Source organism: Stylophora pistillata, chromosome 10 (genome assembly GCF_964205215.1).
Source record: "Stylophora pistillata chromosome 10, jaStyPist1.2, whole genome shotgun sequence".
In the NCBI taxonomy this organism is placed as follows: Eukaryota; Metazoa; Cnidaria; class Anthozoa; order Scleractinia; family Pocilloporidae; genus Stylophora; species Stylophora pistillata.
The window spans coordinates 23,212,192-23,234,000 of NC_142528.1; the positions used below are offsets into that span (position 1 = coordinate 23,212,192).

The window sequence follows — 21,809 nt, forward strand, 5'->3', positions numbered from 1 at the left end:
GCTGCGTTGGTCACCGTAGAGATTTTAAAACTGACGTTCTGGGCGGCATCTTCGTTAAATTCAGCTTCAGAATCTCTTTAAGGTGACCAATTTACATCATCAACCCATTTGATAATTATAAAACCAAATTATCTTGCCGGATACCCCCACCAACGCGGCATCACATTTTCTTTAGAATTCTACCCCCTTTTAATCATTGATCATCAACACAATTTGCCAGTTCTCACGTTAATTGCATATGGCCCGAGACTACTCCGTAATCCAAGTTAACTCTTTAACCCCTAACAGTGAATAGAATTTAATTTCGCGTGCAGAATCACGCATTAAGATCATAAAGATAAAGAAATCTTTACAAATATTCATCAACTGTACGTACCATAGGATTGTGTAAAGAACAGTATGGAGAATACGCAAGCCGGAGTGTGAACGATTAGGCGGGGTCATCGCAGGCACATCCTTCATCAAATTCAAGAGATCGGTATGGTATCGACCTGCGAAAAGAGTCCTCTAACAAAACATTTGGTCTTTCTTGCGAATTTATTTTCCAGTCGCAATGCAAAACCTATGACTGGTTCGCAAATGCCTTAAGATACGCAGATGGAAGCCGATTGTAAGATCTTAAATCTTTGCACTTATATTTATTACAATAATTTCTTAGTTTCTTGTTCTTAATCGTCAAGAAGCCGTTGATAACAGTACTTTTGTATTGAAGGGTTATCCTGGCTAAACATGTATTTCGATTATTATCACTTGATCTTTCCCCATACCTTGTTAATGATTAAAAAAGGGCTTGCAAAGGAGGACGGGATACCACGCTTTGCAGTCGACAGGTGGTCCCTACTCGCAAAACACAGGCAGAGGGAATTCAGGTCAGTTCATATTGATCTTCATGTTTGAGACCGTGATTGCATTATTCAACTGCGATCTAATCGTAATTACGTCCACAAACTTCGTAGCTCTATTGATGAAAATAACTTAACATGACAGCTCGAACAGAAATGTAAAACAACTTAAAAGCAGTTTAATCAAACGCTTTCTCAGTATTTTAATTTCAGTCACACATTACAGCCTATGTAGCGATCACAGGATAAATAGAGCACATCTACTGATCTTCAAATTTATTTTTAATAGGTATAGATACAGAGAAAATTTCGTCTTTGACAGAGTACTATTGAATTTGGTCTCCATACAAGGTTACTTGAAACTTCAATTTTACATGCTAAACAGGAAAAAAATCTTTTTCACACTCCCTCTCGTCCATAAAAGCAATTTTTCAAATAAGTGTCGAGAGTAATCCGGTGTTGCATTGGTTTTGAATTTCTTCACCCTGTCATTGGTCAAAAAAAAAACAAAAAAAAACAAAAAAAAAAAAAAAAACTCACGACCAATTTTCCACCAATCAAATGCCACTTGGTCACCCGCGTTTTCCCGCCTTGGAGGCGTCTTCACTTTGAGTTCTCACTGGCTCCTCGTGATATATTCCTTTGTTCTGATTGAGTGGATTTCAGGACATTCGATCGAAAAATGCCTTATGTACGTATGTTCTACCATTCCCCTGAGGCTCGATTGAGATCAAGCACAGTTTTTTGTTAATAGGATAAGAACGATGGTAAGTTTTGCGCTCGGTAAAAAAATAGAGAAAGATGTTTTTAGTCTTATCAGGAGCGCACGACAAAGAAAATATTCTGAGTCTCCACGAGGAATCGAACCTCAGACCTTCGGATTCCGCGCTCCGATGCACAGTTTTGTTAGCAAATTTATACACAATAGCGGAGCCTCGATTACAGACGTGATACTTAAGGTGACTTGAGAAACCATTCGCAAGACTTCTATCTCCGGTACAACTCGGACTGCGTCCGAATATTGAAAAAGAAAAAAAAAATAAGCTCCACACAAAAATAGAGTCAGTTAATATTAATCAATTATTAGTGTTTGACGATTGAATGTAAAAGCATTACACAAAAGAGAAGGTAATTCTTCCCGGTCTTCATGTACAAGAAGGTCCACATCACAGTTTGGAAGAGAAACTTTTCTTCTTTCGCCATCGCATTTCGCGTGTTAAACGAACAAGACCTGAGGGTGTATCTTCCAAATATCGTAGGTCGTCTGTGGAATGATTATCTAATACACATGAACCATTCCATACAAAAACCTTGGAAAAGTTAAAGAAATAAAAAGAGAGTTCCTCAAATAAAGCAATGATCATTGCACGTGAGCCGCAATCTTAGCAACTGCAGTAAAGGAGCCTGAAAAAGATTCAGGCTGCGATGGAATTCGAATCCGTTCTCCCCAGATACTAGTTACGCGCCATTATCAACTGAACTACGAATACACACGTTGGGAGCGAGGCAAATTATCAGAGGGTTCTTCTTTCGCGTGGAAGAATCTGATACAAGTTGTAATGAAAAAACCAGTGACATGCCCCAGACTAAATAAAAACCGCAAAATTAAATAAGCCACCACAAAAATGATGAAAAGTTCCCCCAAATAGCTACCGCCTGTTGCTCATTTATCGTTTGTCAGTTTGCTGTTTGCCATCCGAGTTTCAACCCGACAGGGAAACTTTCGAACAACAGTCGGCCGACAGTCGTTGTGTCGGTAATAAGTCGGTTACACATCGGGAATACATCGGTTACATGTCGGTAATACGTCGGTTGCACGTTAGTGATACGTCGGTTACACGTCGTTAAAACCCCCATTCTCCCTCCCACGACAGTAGTGGTAAATTTGACTCGTCCACAGAAAAAGAAAAACCTAAAGTTGTGACGACGTGAAAACCATGACCCTCACAAAGCCGCGACCACAATTTTTTTTTTTTTTTTTTTTTTGCAGGAAATGACAAAAATACCACACATCAAAAGCTAGAGGCTAAAACGATAAGTACATAAGAAACTATGAACTGTAAACGTAAAAATGTCTCTGATACTTTAAAAAAACGGGGCATTTTCTACATTTATGATCTACGAAAGAGAACCCGTCGCTAGCGATATATTAATAAAGGGGGTAAGTTTCTAAAGGAACTATGGTGCTGCGTCGGTGGGGGTAACAAGGTTATTTGGTTATATCAGCTAAGCCAATCTACAGTTTCAACTTAGTATAACCAAATTAGCGATATATTAAAATTAGGCTACTGAATCCGAAAGTAAAGACCGGATGTCTGCAACTTTCGGAATTTCACGGTGCTCAACATTGATTCACGTCCCGTGTTAAAGTTAGAAATTCTTCTGGTTGCGAGGTTTTCCTCTTCCGGGATATGTGAAACAAATTCACATCTGCTGACGAAATGGCGCTATAAAAAGAAATTTTTTTTATAAGGCGAACAAAGGATACGTCCAAAACAGTAAGTACGTCTAAAATGCGGACAAAATAAGAGACAACAGTTAAGGAGTTCACTTGATAAGCGCGTATTTACATGTTACCATTACTGCACACTTTGGTAAAGGTCACTTGAGAAGCTAACCCTAACATACAAAAATACCACAGTGTTAAATAGCTGAAATTACTGGCAACTGTAATCCATTTTAAATCGCCTTTGACATAACCTGTCTCAAAATGGAAGAAATCGTAAATCTTTGGCATTTTGAAAAATTGGGTGTTGTTATAGCGGGTCATTAATAAAACAAATACTTTTAAGATAACAACAGTCACTCGGCTTAAAGAACATAATTTTCATTGTCTGATTGGTCAATTCAGTTTCCACGCGGATGTTTTATCACGTTAGAGGGCCCGCATGTTACTAGTTACGTCATAGAAGCCTTCGGCTCGTGATTTCTAAGTTTTCCTTGTGTTCGCCTAACATCCCGCGTGGCTTATCATGTTATGGAACCCGGAAAATGTGTTCTACTGATTAAATAGCGTAGCACATTGGATGTGGCTTGATCAGTTTACTTCAAATCGACAATGATTGCCAAAGCCAGCTGCCTGGCCTGCGAGCAGGCCCACATACTACGAGAGATTTTGCACCGTGTTAACGAAACGTGAACGGCAGACTGACCACGTGACTTTGTTTTCCCCCCATTTTTTCACGTTCGCCGGTTGTGCTTTGCCGTTTCTACGTGAAAGTACCTGTCTCGCGTTTGCCATGTACATAAGATTTTCTTCACTTTTTCTCACAGAGTAGAAGTTAACTGCCGGAGAAAGGGGCGCAAAAACCTATTCTTTCGAAGTCATACAGGGGCACCTTCAAATTCACCGCTGATGTGAGTTCACGCGAAGTTAAAGCAGCTGGGTTCACAAAAATTTTACTTGAAACGTGAAAGGGTAAGCTGACGTTTGCCGTTTCACGTTAACGTGGTGCTAAATCTCTCTATTATTAGCCCCACAGGACGCGCACTCCTCAGTCCGTGGAAAAATATAAGACGAGGTCGAGGGTCTGGCAGTAACAATGAGTACCAGAACCCTCGCTGAGCTTCTACCAGCTTAACCCTCTAAGTCACAGGAGTGATTAACGTGTAACTTCTCCCTAAACATCCATACATTATCGAGGAAACAAGTAATGAGAATACTCAAACTTATCAGGTAGAAGTTGTTATCTTGATCTAACACCAAATTCTTGTAACTAATTTACAAGGAAATGTGTAGCAGCTAGAGGGGAGAATTAACAATCAGATCTTGGGAGTTAAAGGGTTAAGTTGCTCAAGGCCTTATACCGGTACTTTCCTGCCCGCAAAGAAAAGCTTGTGCTAAAGGGTTAATAACGAGGGCCTTCTCACAGGCTAACCTTGGCCTCTATTACAGTATCATTTATTTCGCCGTCGCTAATGGGGAATGGCCGGGTGACTGCTCAATACAACTTGACCGCTTAACACTGGTTCTACAGAATAATGGTGTTTGGAAAAATGATAAAAATCACAATTTAATGCCACGATTGAACAGTTAATGTACAAAAACTCACTCAAAAATACTACTAACATTGATTTCAGGAGAGGAAAATTAACTAAATTTTAGTGGAAAGATTATTCTTAGATTCATTTGAGTGGTCTCACTTTAACTGACAGATCAAAACAGGTGGAAGACAGTACTAACAGGACATCGAGACTCAGTAAAGCGTGATTGCCACCGCTCAATAGAGGTGGCCACCTAATAGAGGTAAAGATTACATTAATTAAGGGGTAACCAGGCCTCGACACTAACGGTAGCCCATTAGCCACAGACTAGTAGAAATTCAGTTTTGGCTAGTGGTTTTCAATTTTCACTAGCCAGTTTGGTTAGTAAATAAACTAAAATTGTCATAAAATCAAAGATGTCGCTAGCCACCTGGCTAGTAAGGTGAAAAGTTAGTGTCGAGCCCTTGTAACAATTTCGGGACCTTGACAAATGACTACTTATTACAAGGTGGCCAACTTAATCAGTGCTTTCAATAAGACCTGGCACCCGCCGGAGCTCCGGCGGCTATTCTGTTGCAAGTCGCCGGGTATATTTCACCGCGCTCAAGTCGCAGTCGCCACGCTAAGTCGCAATCAAGTCGCTCTCCGGCGGATGTTGTACCGAGGTAGCCACCTATTTCAAATCTTAATGAAAGCACTGCTTACTACAATGCTGCTTAAATACAGGTTTGACTGTATAGGACATTTCAAGGAGAAATATGTTCCAGAAATCATGATCTTTATCTGATGTGATAATTTTTTTTTGCATATTTATCATCAGGCATAAACAAAACTAAGGCATCCCCTGCAACACTATGTAACTCCCATTATTTACTTTAAATTATAATAATAATAATGGTCAAAAACCTTTTAAAACAAGGTTTAAAAAGGATACAAATACTCCTCCAAAGATTCCAGAGGTGCTCAGATCCCACCAAGAAATGAAAAATTTTCTCCACTGTGTACCAGCCTTAAGACAGATTAGAATCTAATGAAAAGAGAAAAGAAAAAAAAACATCTTAAAATTGTTGTTCTTTTTCTTTGGATTGTCTGTTGTCCCTTGTTGACAAGTAGAAAGGGGGGGGGAGGGGAGATACAGTCTGTACTAGAGCCAAGTAGCCCACCCAGCCAGAGCACACCCCAGTTTCCATGGCATAAAGCAACTAGGAGTACCACTACTCCCCCCTGGATGGAATGAAAGTCCACCACAGGGTTACCCCCCCAGCATTTCATCAGGCTTCCCAGAAGATTTGCCAGTGCCCATTCATATTCCTGGGCTGAGAGAGGCACAATGAGAGAAAAGTGTTTTCCCCACGAACACAACATAATGAACCCACCAGGTTTAAACCCCAGCCTCTCAACTTGCAGTCCAGCGCACAGACTTTTACTCATGAGGCGTGAGTAGTCCAGTGGTCAGTGCACTGGACTCAGGGTCAGATGGCACAGGTTCAAGTCCTGGCTGGGGCTTGACACTGTGTTCTTAAGCAATATGCTTCACTTACAATGCTTTGTCTTCTCGGATAGGACGCAAAGCCGGAGGTCCCATCTCCTGCATCTATCAATTAGTTAATTTTGGCAAGGGACATTAAAGAACCCATATCACAAGATTACTGTGAGGTGGTCTGGCCTGGTTACTGGGAATGGGGGGGAGGGGGCATCTGTGAAATTTCTTCTTTATTTATTGTAAACTGCTGCCAGCAGTCTGGAAAAGTCCCCCGCACAGTGTTTTAAAGCACATTGGAGCATTCCATGGAAATACGCTATAGAAATTGATATTATTATTATTATTATTATTATTGTTATTAGGTCACTGCATCTCTCACCCATACACAAGTATAGTACAGGGCTCAACACTAATGGTAGTCCACTAGCCACAGACCAGTAGATATTCAGTTTTGGCTTGTGGTTGTAGTGTCTGGCCCTGATGGTAACTTATTAGTCTCACATGCAGAAGAGAACAATAAGTGCATTTTCATAAACACATTGAGACTAAATTGTGGTGTAGAATGGAAAACAATCATCAGAAATGCGAATTTAACAACTTTTTGTATACTTATGGAGATGAGATATCACATAAGGTAGCTGCAAGATGCTATGGCTACTAAACAAAGAAGGCATGCCCTGTTTTTACTTGAAAACATAAGTCCTAGGAGAAGATAAAAAACTACTATTGAAAATTTTACTACGAATACAGTGCCAGTTCCACTACAGAGCAATGACCTAGCTAAATTTGAATAAAACTCAGGAGTTTGTCCATCAAATGTTCTGACTGAAAAATAACTTACAGACATAAAAAGGGAGGCTATAAAATAAAAGATGAAGCCTTTCAGAGCTGTCAGACCAAGAATGCCAGCAGATATGCCCGCCATGGATGCTAACGATGTCCGGCTAAAAAATGAGAACTGAATATAAACCACAGGGATACCATTTATATTTATACATGATGTTTACATCAGGAAAACAACAAATCAACAACAACAAAATAATACCAACAACAGTCACTAATTGATATTAGAGAGAACACTTCTGTTTAGCCTCAAGCAAGTCATAGATGACAACCATGCCTTTTAGATCACATTTCAAAACTTTTGAGTTATTCTTTGCTGAGATTCCTGTTTGAAAGATTATTAAGGACAAAAAAAGCCAAGAATTATTTTCATTTTCATCATAAGTTGCAGTTTGACATATGATCGATTCAAATTCATACTAAAATATATAATTGATAGAAAATACCAAGAACCAAAAACAGAGGAATATATTACAAAGATAACAAAAAGAAACCATGAAATACTTATTTCCATCTGCACCGCGCGAAATCTTACCAGAAATCAATGATACTGTTGTTAGCCATGATGGAGAAAGGACTAAAGGCTTCATCCTTCCCTGAAAACAACGGTGAAAAAAAGGAAAAGAAACCTTACTTTCTCGATATTTATTCTTAAAATTGCGACTTGAACTGCATACAACAAGTGGGAGAGATCATAGCTTGAGGGGCATTCGCCAATGTTAGCGAGCCAGATTAAATTGGAATCTCTGTATGAGTCAGTTAAACCTGAAACTAAGTTTTTCATGAGTTAAATGCTACCTGACAAACATTATACACCCAATTAAATGAAGAACAACTCGACTCTTACTACCGTGGACATGTTGCTCTCCTTCCGCCATCTTGAATTTAAGATCTTCCAAGCGGTTGCGTCTGTGGGCTCAAAGATACAGTATGTAGTCACCAGTCTCGCTCCCACGTTCAAAAACTTTCACTAATCCAAACACTGGAAGCTAATTGATCGGGGTCACTTTCAGCTGAACTAAAGGAATCCTTAACCATGGTCTCCAGCTGTACGATCTGATTTGAATGTTGAATATATCTAGGCTTCCTTATGAACGATCTCTTGGGTTTCACCGTTGCAGGACGTGAATTTGCGATTTGAACGTTAAGACAAGATGGTCGATGTTTTACTTTGCTCGACGTACGAGGACCAAAAGCGCGACTTTGTGTTTGATTTTAAAGACAGTGGGAAGTTACAGAGACTCACTGTACCGATACCAATACCACTGAAGGTTGATGCAAAAGAATTTGTTCAAAGACTGATAACGTTTCACAATTTACCATGCTATCTTGAACCAGGTACTGTTAATGAAAAGGAAACGGTATTTGAGAGAAGGCGAAGCGGGGGGGGGGGGGGGGGGGAATTGTGACATGCGTGTAGGACAGGGAAGAGGTGATAGTGAAATGGCTGCCTTATCTATGAAGATTTTGAGGGGTCAAAACTAAGGGAGCAAGTGAGTTTTGATGTGAATTGTCCACCATGAATAATTTCCAAAGTTGACATTTCAAGCATTAGCCCTTGATCATAAAGCAAATGATAACTAAGGGGGACTTTGGGATTTTCGGTTGTGCGGTTTTGACTGTTTTTTGGATCGGTTTTTGGACGAAAAAGGTTTGGTTTTGCGGTTTTGATTTTCAGAGCAATTTTCACGAAAACTCTGATGGAATAGGAATAGTGAATAGGAATAGGAATAGGAATAGGAATAGGAATAGAATCCTTAGGAATAGTGACTTTGAAATACCACGATTTAACACTATACGCTATGGTAAACACACACTAAGGTATCAAGGACCATATATTTGGTCCAAATTAGAAAATGGTATGCGTGAACTACCAAGCCTTAGTATCTTTAAAACTAGAATCCGTAGAGTTGACCTGGTCAGCCTAGTGGAAGACAGTGGCAACTGCTGCAATCTTTGCCGCACGTGATTTTTTTTTTTTTTTTTTTTTTTTTTTAAATTATCTGCATGGTACAAGTATTTTTATGTTATCTGAACACTGTTGATATTTCTAAATATTTTAAAATTTTAATGCATAGTTTATCGGCTGTATTGTTACTTATTATGATACTGTACATAGTTTTTTTTTTTATTAATTTAGTAAGTAGGTGTCCCCAATTAGCTCTATGAGCTAAATACATTGACACGGTAATAAAGATTTTATTATTATTATTATTATTATTATTATTATTATGTGGTTTTTGGTTTTTCCTTTTTGACTCCTTTAAAGGTGAGAATGTAGCGGTTTTGTCAGGTTTGTATGCGGTTTTCATTTTTGCTTCTTTTTTTCATCGGTTTTTCGGTTTTGGAGGATTTTTTCTCCAGTTTTGCGGTTTCCCAGAGGCCCCAGTGCCCCCAGTGCCCCCCTTATAACTCCTCACAGTGACCAACTTCTCCAAACTAACTTGATAACAATTGTATGACAGACGAGAAGGAGAATTACTAATGAGATCTTGGGAGTGAACAAGTTTATGATCTATGCTGTAATTGATGATCTCTGTTCTTTCAATGAATTATAGAATTGACAAAAACATTAGATGAATTCAATAAGTCATCATGCAGGGAGCTGCAGGACAAAATGGGTGGTACAGCACTTGAACAAATGAAGCAATCTTCACAGTGTGCAGCTGATTATATCTCTTCTTGGTCTAACTCTTTTACTCAAGAACATACAAGTTACAGCTCTGCCTCTGACAAGAGTGAAGAGTCGGTATTTTCTGAGATGTACCATTCATTGATTCATTCAGCGGCACTTGAAACATTGCTGCAGCTGGAGAATACTTACGCCATAGCAATGGATGATGTTGTCTTGAAGAAGGAGAGTGCAATAAAAGCAATGGAAGAGAAGTAAGAGCCAATGAGGTTCAATCCTTTAACTAAGAAGTGTTTAACATGTAACTTCTCCCTATAGATAATGTCCATACATTATCCAGCAAACAGTTAATGAGAATAATCAAGCTTATCGGCCAGAATTGGTTGTCTTGATTCAATGCAAAATTCTCATAATTAATATACAAGGAATTGTGTAGCAGCAAGAGGGGAGAATTAGCAATCAGATCTTGGGGGTTAAAGGGTTAAGAATTGGTAGAGCATGGAGGGTTTAAATTAAAAATTCTTCACATGTAGACAGTATGCGGAAATGGTATCCGAGGGAGGAAGAAGTGGGAGGTGGAGGGAGTGGGGATGGTGACATGTGTGTAGGACAGGAGAGGTGATAGTGAAAAGTATGTTTCCTATATGATAAATTCTCTTCCCAAGATGTATTGACCCCTTACAACCTAACAGCATATCAGTATATACATATTCTCCAAACTGTTCTCTCTAAATTTCTTAAAGTGCTGACAAGGAGAGTTTGTTTACTAATTAAAAACTTCTTTGGTTGGTGAGATCTCATTTCCTGACTCAGGGGTGATATTGTAAGGAGAAATGAGATGCCAGTCACTGTAAGGGGATGAAGAGTTAACCCTTTACTCCCTGACATCAGTTTCCATATTCTCTATACTTTCTTCTATACACCGAATGCAAATATGGCGTCCAATTTGAATTGCCATTGTTCTGGACTCGCTAGCCTCTCATACATGTAATAATCCTTTTTATTACACGACTCGGGCAGTCAGAGGGCCAATAACTAAAATCAACCAATCAAAATGCTCTATTGCCGGTCAATATTCTCTCAGTATTGGACCAGGTACTGTCCTGAATGGTCCTGAATGATACCGCACTTGTGTCCCTTTGAACTTCAGTCATATAATAAATCTCTTATTAACCAAGCTTGCTCGGGACCGTACTGGAAGAATATTGGCCCTCGGTTTTTTTTGTACGGACCGAGCGCAGCGAGGTCCGTACTGTCAAGACCTCAGGCCGATATTTTCCCAGTATGGCCCTCGCACTTGGTTAATAAGATATATTGAGTTTCCATGTGAAGACGAGGCTAGTGAGTCCAAAATAATGGCAATTCAAATTGGACGCCATATTTACATTCGGTTTATACGTTTCCTCTTACACCAACAAGGAGAATTCGTTTAAAAATCAATGCTTCCTTGGTCAGTGATCTTTTCGTTATTTCTCATAACCCTAATGTTAAATGTAGCAGTATTTTAGTAAATAGAAATAAGATGCGGGATTTAAGAGTTAATGATTCATCTCTTTATAATTATGTTTTTAAGGCACCAGAGAGAAATGGAAGATTCCATTAACAATCTTGGCATTGTCACTTCGGACAAAGACGTCAATGATTTGGCAGCCAGGCATTGTGAGGATGCTCAAGTGAGTATTAAAACAGTGGGTTTGGGCTGTTTAGAATCACTTTCTTTTATTTATTTTTTTCTTTTATGGATCAATTATTTTGTTTCCATTTATTTCTTAGATGCTGGAGACATACTGGTCCAGTGAGCTCTCGCAACTTCAGGAGATGCAAAAGAGAGAATACAGAGAGTGGGTCACTAAGGTACACGAAGATATGGTCAGAGTCAGTTCAGGTAATAATTTGTAGATATTTATTTACTTGTAAAAGCACGTTGCAAAGAATTCAAAGAATCTTTGAAACTAACTTTGTGTTTTTTTGCTGAAATGTTATCCAAGTTTTATAATTTCCTCCAATACTTTGAAAATCTGAGGGAAATGACAGGAGCAAATCTTAGCTTAAGACAGCCATGTTTCTTCCCTTCTCTTGATGACAAAGATGGCAGAACCAAAAATCAAACTTCCTTTCCTTAAGGCCCTGACTCTTATTAAAATTTTTGAGGGAGAGGAAGGTAAAAAGAGGTCAAATGTTCATGGAGTGTGATAAATATATGATGGTATTGCACTGTAGAACAAGGGGAAAATATGGATGAAAAACAAAGTAACAAAAAAGCTGCACTAAACAATCCAGACTTTGATTTATCTACATACTTTAGGCAAGGAGTTTCTAAGTGAAACTGAGTTTTTATTTTGTTGTAAAAGAGGCTTAAATGGTATCTGTTGTGTTGTTTTGTCTTTCCCGAGCACCATACTCCATTGATACAACTCTCGGATAATGCCAGAGGATATTTCTCAAAAGTTAGAAAGTTAAATAGTGGTGATATGATAAATTCTAACATATAATATGATTAGTCATTTTGCTCCTTCCTTGCAGCTTCCTGGGTGGGGCTCAGAAAATACCAGACAACTTACAGAATGTAACCACGTATTATGAATTACCAGGGGGAAGCCATCAGATGAATTGTTTGTGTTTTTCATCTTAAAAATTTTTTTGAATGGCGCTGAAAAATACTAGGCAATTATATGCTGATAATATATGTCAAACCATTAAATAAGTTGTGTTAGTTTTTAATTTTTTAAAACTTGTTTTGAAGGTCTCTAGGTACATGTATAAGGCTTGTACTGTACAGTCACATTTGTGATTGCTTTGTGTTTCTTTCATTTGTTTCCTTGTCAGATCCATCATCAGTGGAAGACTCTTTCTCCATAGGAAAGTGAGTGGTAGCTTTTTCTATTTATTAAACCTTGAAGAATTATTTAGGACAAGTTAGATTCTTAACTTATAGTAATTTGATGCTTTATCCAACCTTTAATCAAAAGTTTTTAGTCCTGCAAAGGGTTTGCCATCATGCAAGACATCTAAATAAATTAGGAAATTTCATTAAAAGGCAAAACAGATAAAAAAAAATTTATACAATATTAAAAAGTTAACATTAAATAAAATACTCAAATAGGGCCTTTTTGTACTAATTTAATAATAATTTTTTTATTTATAGCGTGCCTTTTAACATACCAGGGGATCAAAAGCGCATTACAACAATAATTAACCTAAAACTGATGCGATTTTGAATATTTTATAGAAAAGGTGCAATACAAATAATAAATGTTATTGTTATATTGTTATTGTTAAAACTGTACAAGTATTAAAAATCTACAATATAAATGTTACATCATTTATTTATATATACGCATCTAAGAAATATTAAAAGGATATAATTTTTAAAAGGAACTGCATTTGAAACATTACAGGAATCGCAGCATGTCTGTTCAGAGCATACCAGTGGGCAATGAGTTTTCTACTACTGAGCATGAGTTCAGGCTTGAAGAGAGTTTTACCATCCTTTTGGGTGAGTATACAATTGTACATGATGCAGATTTTTGAGAATACTGTGTTTGAATGTCTTATCATGTGGTCTGCTATTTGTAGTTAGAGTGCTGAACTCTGGATTGAAGAGGGGGCGAGCATTGGGGTCTTAAGTGAGCCTAAGTGTTGTGTCCTTGGTCAAAACATGGAATTGCTTACAGAGCCTCTCTCCTCATAATGGTATAAGTGGGCAACAAGAATTTGTCAGGGAAATCTGGCGAAATGCTAGTGTGTAATCTCGCAATGGACCGGCATCCAGGCCAGAGGTTGTGGCAACGTTCTACAATGTTTCTTGCCATTGAAACCAGAATAATCTGTCAAGAGGATTGGTCTTCTGGTTCATAAGCTGATTAATTTTTGATTCTGGTCTTTCACCTCTGACAGGAGCCCAGAAAAAATCGACACACAATCTGCGATTGATTTGTGGAAATGTGCTGGACTTGTGCAAACATAAAACCAGACCAGGAGGGTAAGGAGTTAGTTATTTATGTGGCCAGGGGAAATTGAGAATTTCATAAAGTACAACGGCTTCGCTATTTTCAATTATTTTGAACAGTTTATCAAGCCTCTACAGTTTTTGGGAAGTTTTTGTAGAGCATATTTGAGTAAATGACAGGAGACACATTTTTCCCCTCACTGAGTTTTGTTGTTATAAGGTTTTTGATTTTGAAGACATACTGGCATACCTTGTTTCTTTGTGTTCGTTGACCAACTCATGATGGAAACCTGTGGGTTTCAGCCCCAGCTACAATCAGCATCAAAATTAGTCATCATATTTTAATTTGAAGAGTTCTATTTATGTGAAGAATAACTGTCCTGTTTCTACCGCACTCTAAATCATAAATAGACCCCCCTCCCCCATTCAATGTTGGCTAAAAGTTCATGGAATCACGCTACAACATTGTTTTTCTTTTGTGCGGGGGCGGGGGTGGGGGGGAAGGTGGCGAAATCGTTAACTTTAGGTGGGCGAAAGAAATAAAATTGAAGTAACTGACGATCGAGAAGACCAACGTGTTAACAATTTTGTTGCCGATGTAGGCTATTGTTTCATGTCCTTGGAAAGGCATTTTATTCTGAAAGTGCCTCTCATCACACAGAAGTATAAATGAGTGTCAGTGAACTATTGGGAAACTTGATTTGTGATAAACTCACATCCCATCATGCTTCAGAAAAAGGGATAGCCTTGAGTATTAGCTATACATGTACAAGGAAGTCTAGTATCTAGGCTTTCTGTTTACGTTAATGGTTCTTGGAACAATTTGAGATGATATCTTTTATTCCTCTTGATCAGATCAGTGTTGTCACAACCCCACCGGATCCAGACAGCTCTGTCATTGTACTCTGAGACGCTTGCAGGAGTAATTTTGCTGGTGGAAGACCGACTTAATACGTACTCGGGAATTATGAAACGTATGCGAACAGAATTTTTATTTCCGTGTAGTCTCTCAATACATACATACATACATACCTACCTACCTACCTACCTACCTACCTACCTACCTACTTACCTACCTAACTACCTACCTACCTACCTGCCTACCTACCTACCTACATACATACATACATACATACTTACTTACTTACTTACTTACTTACTTACTTACTTACTTACTTACTTACTTTATTGGCTCGTCCCCGAGGGGCTTTTCAGAGTCAAATCTACATTACACGAATAAAACCTAAGTACATAAAAGGATAAAAGATAAAAATTAACTAAAGCAGTCATTAAGGAGCTTTTGCCTGAGCAAACGCTTGAAAGCCGTCACGGATGGACTAAGTTTGAGCGCAGGTGGCAGCTCATTCCTCAAAGCGGTCGCTCTATATTGAAAGGTCTTTTGGCCGCTAGCTGTGCGGAAGAGTGGAATGTCCAAAAGTTGAGAATTTCTTGTATTCCTTGTCGATACGGGGGATCTTCTGACGAGCTTAGATGTCAAATACTCCGGAGCGCATCTCGTCATGCACTAAAAAACCAGAACGGCAGAACGAAAATAAAGTTGTTGTCTGAGGGGTAGCCAGCGCAAGCCTTGTAACAAAGTTAGTTTGTAAGGCAAGTACTCTGGTGTTGCCTTAGGAGAACTAGAGGATAATCTCTCTATGGAGGGTATTTTAAAGCTGAGGTAGTCGGATTTCTAACTCCGCGGAGAAACGAAGTTGAGGAAAACAGATCCAGTCTGAAATTCTTGATACATCGTGCAGCTGCATTTGTCTCAGACAAATGTAAATTGATGTTGATTAACGAAAAAAATGGTGACTGGATTTTAGCTGTGGCACATCCATGTACTGAAATGCTAAGTTTTGGTTTTTGTGAAGAAAGAAGACCAGAGAACCTAGAGAAAATTCCTCGCAGGAAGGATGATAACAAGTAACAAGCCTATCTTCACGTAGGTTTGGGAATCAAACTGAGACCATCGGGGTAGAAGGCGAACCCGCCCACTGCTGCTCAATTAACGACCCCAACACTTTGTCAAACTGACAGAAGCTGCATTTACCCCTCAGAGCGTATTTCGATTGAGTGTCGTAAAGGCAAAACAAGTAATTACATTGACCAATCAGTAGAGAGAAATACCACAAGGAGCCAAGCAGATTTGAGAGTGAAAACAAGCAAACCGACTGTAGCGCGGGAAAACGCAAGTGATCTGGCTCCGGTTGTTCAAAGGGCGGATAACGCTATCCAGCGGATAAATCGCTATCCAGCGGATAAGTGTTACCAAAACGTACTGCGCTCTCCACCGGATAGAGACTTATCCAGTGTATAGCGTTATCCATCCTTTGAACAACCGGGGCCAGGTCGCAGTTGGGCTTAGTTTTGAATCTGCTTGGTTGAGGAGATGGCGCGAAATGCCTGGACCAGTGCAAAGCAATCCCAGATTACTTTCGACACTCAGTTGGAAATTGCTCTCTGATTTAAAACTTGATAATAATCGTAATTCAGAGGTAACCAATTTTGTAGCAATCGCGTTAAATACCGAAAGTAAATAATTGAAAAATGCAAATGCATCCTAAAATTATAATTAAGAACGTTGGTGATTTACAATCGTTCGTTTCCGTTTCAGATTTTGCCAGGATTTGTCAGCAGTCTGGAACAGAATTTCATTTTCCAGACCTGGACAAACAGCTGTGTCTCATTCAGCAAATGTTTGAGAAAAGAGATCGCAGTAAGTCAAGTACCAGTGAACATCAACAACTTCCTTCAGCTGATGTTGCGCTGCGTCCATTAACACTAAACACAGGTTGGTTCCTTTCGTGGCCTCTCTCCCAGAGCATTTTTTTCAGTCTGCATTCGTCGAAAAATAACCCTGGATCAGAATAGTCTTCCTCTCGGCCGTGAGAACGTTTTGTACAAGGACAGGCAGCCCAAACTTGGACAACGAGCCTTCGTAAATATGAGAATATGTTGACGTTGTGCAATGGGCGAATTATAAGGATTTGGATGGGAATGAACGATCGCACTCTCGACTTGAAAAAATTTGAACTAGTTTTGAATAAAAACAAACTTATCTCGCTTACGTGGTCGACCCTTTGTATCGTATGAGATTTTTGGTTTTAGTTCATCTCCTTTTCCCTCTCATCTAATCCTTTCTTTGTTATGATGCCGCAGTTTCTTCCAATACAAATTCTCATATTTCGTTCACCATGCATCGTAAACATATTTGCATCATCACGGAGGTTCACTGTGCGAGTTTATAGTACCTGTTGTTTATGTTTAAACTAAACCATAATCATCCAACAATTTTTCTTGCCTGATACAGGAGACATCTATATCACTCGGCATTCAAACCTGTCTGAGGTACATGTTGTGTTTCACCTCGTTGTGGACGACAGCGTGAAGTCATCAACAATCAGCACAAGAAATCCGGTGATAGTTGGCCTGAGAAATGCTCTGCACACAGCCGTCAGACACAGCATTACTACCATTACTATACCACTATTGTTGTTCCATGAAATGACAGAGGTAGGTGGGTCACACAAGCGGGCTGAGAAAGATTCAAGTTTCCTGTTTTCAATTTGTTTTATTCGGTGTTAAGTATTCTCGAAAGTGTTTTTTAACGAGATGTAGCCATTGTGCTCTTTATGATTTATATTTCTGTGATATTTTCTATAAGAATTTATTGACTACTTCGCAGGAAATGACAGTGTCTTGGTGTATGAAAAGAGCAGAGCTAATGTTCAAATGTGTGAAGGGTAAGTAATGATCAGGCATGTAATTCAAATTCAAATTATTGCGCGGCATAGATAGGTGTTTTTTCCTCCACTCTTAGGACTTTCGCTTAAGTTACTTGCTTTAACGCAAAATTTCGTCACCTTTTTCCAGCTTTGTTGCGGCCATAATGTCTCGTTTCCGTCACGAGGAAATAGTTTTCAATTAACCGTCGCAAATAACCCGAGAAGCATTAGCTCTGCCAAGCACTGCTCTCTCAACCAATCAGATGCAAAGCTTAAACGAGTTTTCCCGCGCTTTGGCCATTATGCTGTTCTTTATTTGAGTTCTCAGTTGTTCGCTGTGGAATTATCTTTTTTTTTTTCTGATTGGCCGTCGAATTTCACGTCAAACTTGATGTTACGACCGTTAAGCGGAAAGCGGTCTTATGAATTCTCCTTTGCTTAATTCTTCTGGCGTCTACCGCGCTAAGCATTAGTCACATATAATTCCCCATTGTAGGTTTTATTATGGAGTGCAGCACATGGAGTGGAGCAGAGTCTTTGAATCTACAGTTCATGGTACCTAAGGTAGGCAGTTTATCACTTACTGATCTAAGACAGAGTGTGTGGAGATTAAACTACCATTCAGTGTGTCACTTTACTGCTCTTTCATTTCTTTTTCTTTTATTTATTTTTACAGGGTATATCTGAGGAAATGTTCACATCATTTAGCCAAATGCTTTCTAGTATCTTCCGTGTATCCACGCCTTTGGATCTCACATCAACAGCCAACAGATGACGTCGCTTCTACCTATCCCGTGATGCTATTCGACAGCCGTAATATCACATCGAATCACGTGATCTTCCCGTGATGCTTCTCTTTTGCTAGAAAATGGTAGAACACTGAATAATGTGTTTCGTCTTGAGACCTTAGAGGGACTTTTGAAGAAACGCTTCAAATTATACTTGCAATGGTCGTACGAAGATTTGAAGAAAATCGATTTTACTGTACTTACTAAGTGTAGAACTCAATCTGGCCTAGCACTGGTTTTGCTTTACTGCACGCTCTCTTCTTGGTCTACAAAACTTGTGCCGTTCTCTCAAACAAGCAGGTGGAAAGCATGAAACCAATCGCTCCCTGATCGCTCTCTTTTTCAGGCGCTGGAGACAGTTTATATGTATTTACCTCGTGTTCTCGTCCTCTCTTTTTTCTCGAGAGATTTTCTAAAATTATGATAGGCAACTGGATTCAATATATTTTATTTTCACCACGCTTAGTAGAAATATGCAATGAAAAAGATGTTTCAAATTATTTTTATATGTCCGGTACGACCCCGCGTGAGCAGTCCCATGGAAAAAAACTGTGGTGGAAGCAAGGAAAGCGACAACCAATCGAAACAGGGACTTGATCACTTCTTTAAAACTAGTTTTGTTTCATTACAACAAGGAGGGTTTTTACAAGAGGTTTTCAATGGGGCTAACCGTTAGCCGTAAAACGGCCAAAAAAATTAGCAGTTAGCCGTAAAAATGGACAAATTTTAACTGTTAGTCGTTAAAAAGATAACGTTTCTGGTGACCACAAGGGAAAGATATTAACCGTTAGCCGTAAAAAGGCCAAAATTTTAACCATTAGGCTTAAAAGCCGGCCCTCTTTAACGTTTTCCCTCTAATTCGGAATCATAACCAGGTAATTAAAACTTGAAACAAATGGAGAGCTAATACATCAAGGGAACAGTAATTAGTCATGTTAACAGGTTAAAAATCAATTTAAGCTAAGCTATGAGAAACGACGCTGTCAAAGAAAGGGATCTAATTGTTAAGATCTAATCTAAGATCGAATTTTCTGATTCTGCATACTTATAATAGAACCCGCTTTGAAAGCATCCTGCGTAGCGCGGGAAAGTTTTTCGATCCAGTCAGTTTCATTGGGTGCAGTTAGAGGGGGTGAAGGGTGAGACAGAAACACGGCAAGCGGAGAAAAGAAAGCTGATCTTATATTCATTACATAAGCCCCTAAGGGCCTGAATGCGGAACTGTCCACGCGCGCGCAAAATTTGGCGATTTTCCTTCGCCGTTATTAGGCGTGCGTGTTCATTTTAACGGTTCAATCATTTTGCAACGGTCCTCAGCAAATACCTTTCTGTCTGGCTAACGTTTTGTGCGATATTCTAAATGTGCATTTTCTAACGCGTGAGGGGTGAACCAATGCTCGTAAATTAATGGTTGACATGTTGTGTAATATTCAGAGCTGAGTGTACGTTGGGCCAGGCACACGTGAGGTATGCCGTGTTTTCTGAGCCTGTACCGTTACCATGGAGGAGTGAAGGGTTATAATCGACCATTACGATCCGTTTTGACTGCAATTGAAGATCTAGGTTGATACAAGAAAAGGCTTCCCTGTAGAACAATATTGAGTGTTGGTAGGTTGAAATACATTGATTGCTTTTTTTATATTATGGCAGTCGATTGAATCTTCAGATAGTAAGTGATACAAGAGGAATTTTTTTAACTCGCTCAAGGTGCGCTCGACTATTTATGTAAGTCGTAGTCATCCCCGGAGGTACCAATAACTGAGTGGATTTTTCGCCATAACATTCTTCAGAGAAGTAAAGTGTCGCCAACTCTTTATTTTAAACAAAAAAAACGTCATTAGCTTTCAGATGTTTCTAGAGGTCATATGTGATTACGAAACGCGCTTGAACTCAGAGAAGGACAAGCATTTTCGAAAACAACCGTAACGTTAAACATTGTTGAATTTTGAAAAAGAAAGGTTTACGCATGTACTAGAGAGTAATGTGAGAGACGGACATGCAACAAATGCACGTGCGCATCTTTAGAGAGCTTCGTGAAATTCTGATTGCCGAAGCTAAGAAATTATTACTCATCATTATATTGTAAAGGAAAACCTCATAAACATTTACTTTCCTCGCACATAAACATACACTTACACCAAGAATACGCTTACGCCAAAAATGTTCGGAAGCGAAACGGGAAATCCAAACAGACGCTTTAATTCCAACACGGAAAACTGTACTGTAGACTCACGGTAAACGATAACTACCGTTAAAACAAACCGCTACTCGATAAACTAAATAAGCGTGTAAGCGTATATTTATGTGCGTGGAAAGTAAATGTTTATGAGGTTTTCCTGATATAATGATCTTTAGAGAAGTAAGCAAGAAATAACCATAGAAATTTAAGACCGGTTATTTAAACAAAGTTCAGCCGTTGTTTAACAAAACCGCGTTTTAGACTATCTTGACTTTGGATAAATCTTTACCTGGACGTTTATTTTTGTAAACAGTGTCAAGAGAGCCGAAAGTTAAAAGTGGAAAGACATTTAAATGGTGAAAACAACACTCTTTTAGAGAATTCGTGAGGCCCGCTGCCTGGGTTAGACCTCGTCTAATCAACCGGCCCCTACATTTTACTTTCTCGTTATTTTGTTTGTTCGCTTGTTTTGTTTTTGTCTCCTGTTATTCTTGTTCGGTACAATAGTTGTATCTCAAGTTCTATTAATCTATTATTAGATATTTTATTAATTATTTCCAGTAACAAGGGAATGATTGTAACCGTCAGCTCGGAAACTGAGATGGGTTCCGTAGTATCCAAACTCCTGTTTTTCCGAGTCTTACATCAACTGAAATTTTAAGTTTTGCTCGCCTTCTTGTCTCCAAATACTACCTTGTACAGCATCCAGTTCAAATATTCATGAAACTTGAAGTTCTAACTGTGACATGTGAACTCATCTGTAATTTCCTATGAGCCGATCTCTAGCTGCTGCGACTCCAACGCGAGAACGAAAAATAAAATGAAAGAGAGGAAAAAGAAAGAAAATAAATAATTAAAACCACTTGGAAAATTTTTGAAAGTATATGTGCATATCGGGTTTTCCTAAGTAAATATTAAAAAATATAGTTTGTATGGTAAGCGAATTAATCTAGAAAGTATTGGTAAAGACTTCAAATTTTCAAATACGTCCTGATTAATTTTTTTAGAATTAAAATCTTTTTTTTTTATACTATCTGATTGACATTGACAGCAGTTTCTGTCTGCTGCGTAAATAAGGGTTCCACCGCGTTTTTGTGTGAAAATTTTTGTTTCCGTGGAGAAATGGTAGAGACAAAATAAAATATGAAACCGTTTCTGGGGTAACACAACGCAAGATATCTGCGTCCTCATCGATAACTTTTCACTTCACTTCTTGGCACATATAAGAACTAGAAAAAAGTGTGGTAAGTAAACTTTTTGTCGATGAAATTTGAAATTTGGCTGGTCAAAGCAACCAAAACCTCACACAGTTTTGAAGGTACACACCTTGTGATTGCAGGAAATTAAATGTGCAGAAGTTCTGTTTGTGCGATAAAAGTTC

At 38.8% G+C, this 21,809-nt stretch overlaps 3 protein-coding genes across 9 annotated transcripts in view; 2 read left to right on the forward strand and 1 right to left on the reverse strand.

Annotated features, from left to right (window-relative positions):
• Positions 1-1,020: 1,020 nt before the first annotated feature.
• On the reverse strand, positions 1,021-8,097 carry LOC111330243 (ER membrane protein complex subunit 6). Of its 4 annotated transcripts, none has more exons than XM_022935069.2 (6): positions 8,003-8,091; positions 7,688-7,748; positions 7,151-7,253; positions 5,761-5,853; positions 3,331-3,350; positions 1,021-2,152 (listed from the first exon to the last, which is right to left on the reverse strand). In XM_022935069.2, the coding sequence occupies exons 1-6, from the start codon at positions 8,028-8,030 to the stop codon at positions 2,122-2,124; spliced, it is 336 nt and encodes a 111-aa protein (XP_022790804.1). In that variant the 5' UTR covers positions 8,031-8,091; the 3' UTR covers positions 1,021-2,121. The 4 variants fall into 4 exon arrangements, with proteins under 4 accessions (XP_022790804.1, XP_022790803.1, XP_088592502.1 ...); XM_022935068.2 differs by having other exon boundaries at positions 8,000-8,059; XM_088736376.1 differs by lacking the exon at positions 3,331-3,350 and having other exon boundaries at positions 8,003-8,097.
• Positions 3,371-18,710, forward strand: LOC111330270 (FERRY endosomal RAB5 effector complex subunit 3). 2 transcript variants are annotated; one of them, XM_088736366.1, is made up of 13 exons: positions 3,371-5,088; positions 9,711-10,038; positions 11,358-11,457; positions 11,558-11,669; positions 12,611-12,647; positions 13,183-13,280; positions 13,682-13,766; positions 14,589-14,707; positions 16,351-16,527; positions 17,047-17,249; positions 17,422-17,479; positions 17,958-18,025; positions 18,138-18,710. In XM_088736366.1, exons 2-13 carry the CDS (start codon positions 9,770-9,772, stop codon positions 18,234-18,236), a joined length of 1,425 nt encoding a protein of 474 aa, XP_088592492.1. In that variant the 5' UTR covers positions 3,371-5,088; positions 9,711-9,769; the 3' UTR covers positions 18,237-18,710. The 2 variants fall into 2 exon arrangements, with proteins under 2 accessions (XP_088592492.1, XP_088592491.1); XM_088736365.1 differs by lacking the exon at positions 3,371-5,088 and adding an exon at positions 8,137-8,490.
• Positions 18,711-18,858: 148 nt separating this feature from the next.
• LOC148722314 (uncharacterized) overlaps positions 18,859-21,809 on the forward strand; it is an 8,333-nt gene continuing 5,382 nt past the window's right edge. For 2 of the 3 annotated variants that reach the window (XM_088736373.1, XM_088736372.1), the window contains exon 1: positions 18,859-19,857. The gene's annotated coding sequence lies outside the window, so the exon portion shown is untranslated. Of the gene's footprint in view, positions 19,858-21,543; positions 21,673-21,809 lie in introns of those variants that run through there. The other variant, XM_088736374.1, reaches the window with a different exon arrangement.

Excerpts from the sequence above, each read along its gene's own strand:
- LOC111330270 (XM_088736365.1), top strand. The coding sequence starts at position 8,307 with ATGGTCGATGTTTTACTTTGCTCGACGTACGAGGACCAAAAGCGCGAC. Across the intron at positions 11,670-12,610 it reads TATGGTCAGAGTCAGTTCAG|ATCCATCATCAGTGGAAGAC; the intron begins GTAATAATTTGT and ends TTTCCTTGTCAG. Across the intron at positions 12,648-13,182 it reads GACTCTTTCTCCATAGGAAA|GAATCGCAGCATGTCTGTTC; the intron begins GTGAGTGGTAGC and ends GAAACATTACAG.
- LOC111330243 (XM_088736375.1), bottom strand. The coding sequence starts at position 8,030 with ATGGCGGAAGGAGAGCAACATGTCCACGGTA. Across the intron at positions 5,854-7,150 it reads TAGCCTCCCTTTTTATGTCT|ATTCTAATCTGTCTTAAGGC; the intron begins GTAAGTTATTTT and ends TCTTTTCATTAG. Across the intron at positions 2,153-5,760 it reads GAATCTTTGGAGGAGTATTT|GTTTTTGTATGGAATGGTTC; the intron begins GTATCCTTTTTA and ends AACTTTTCCAAG.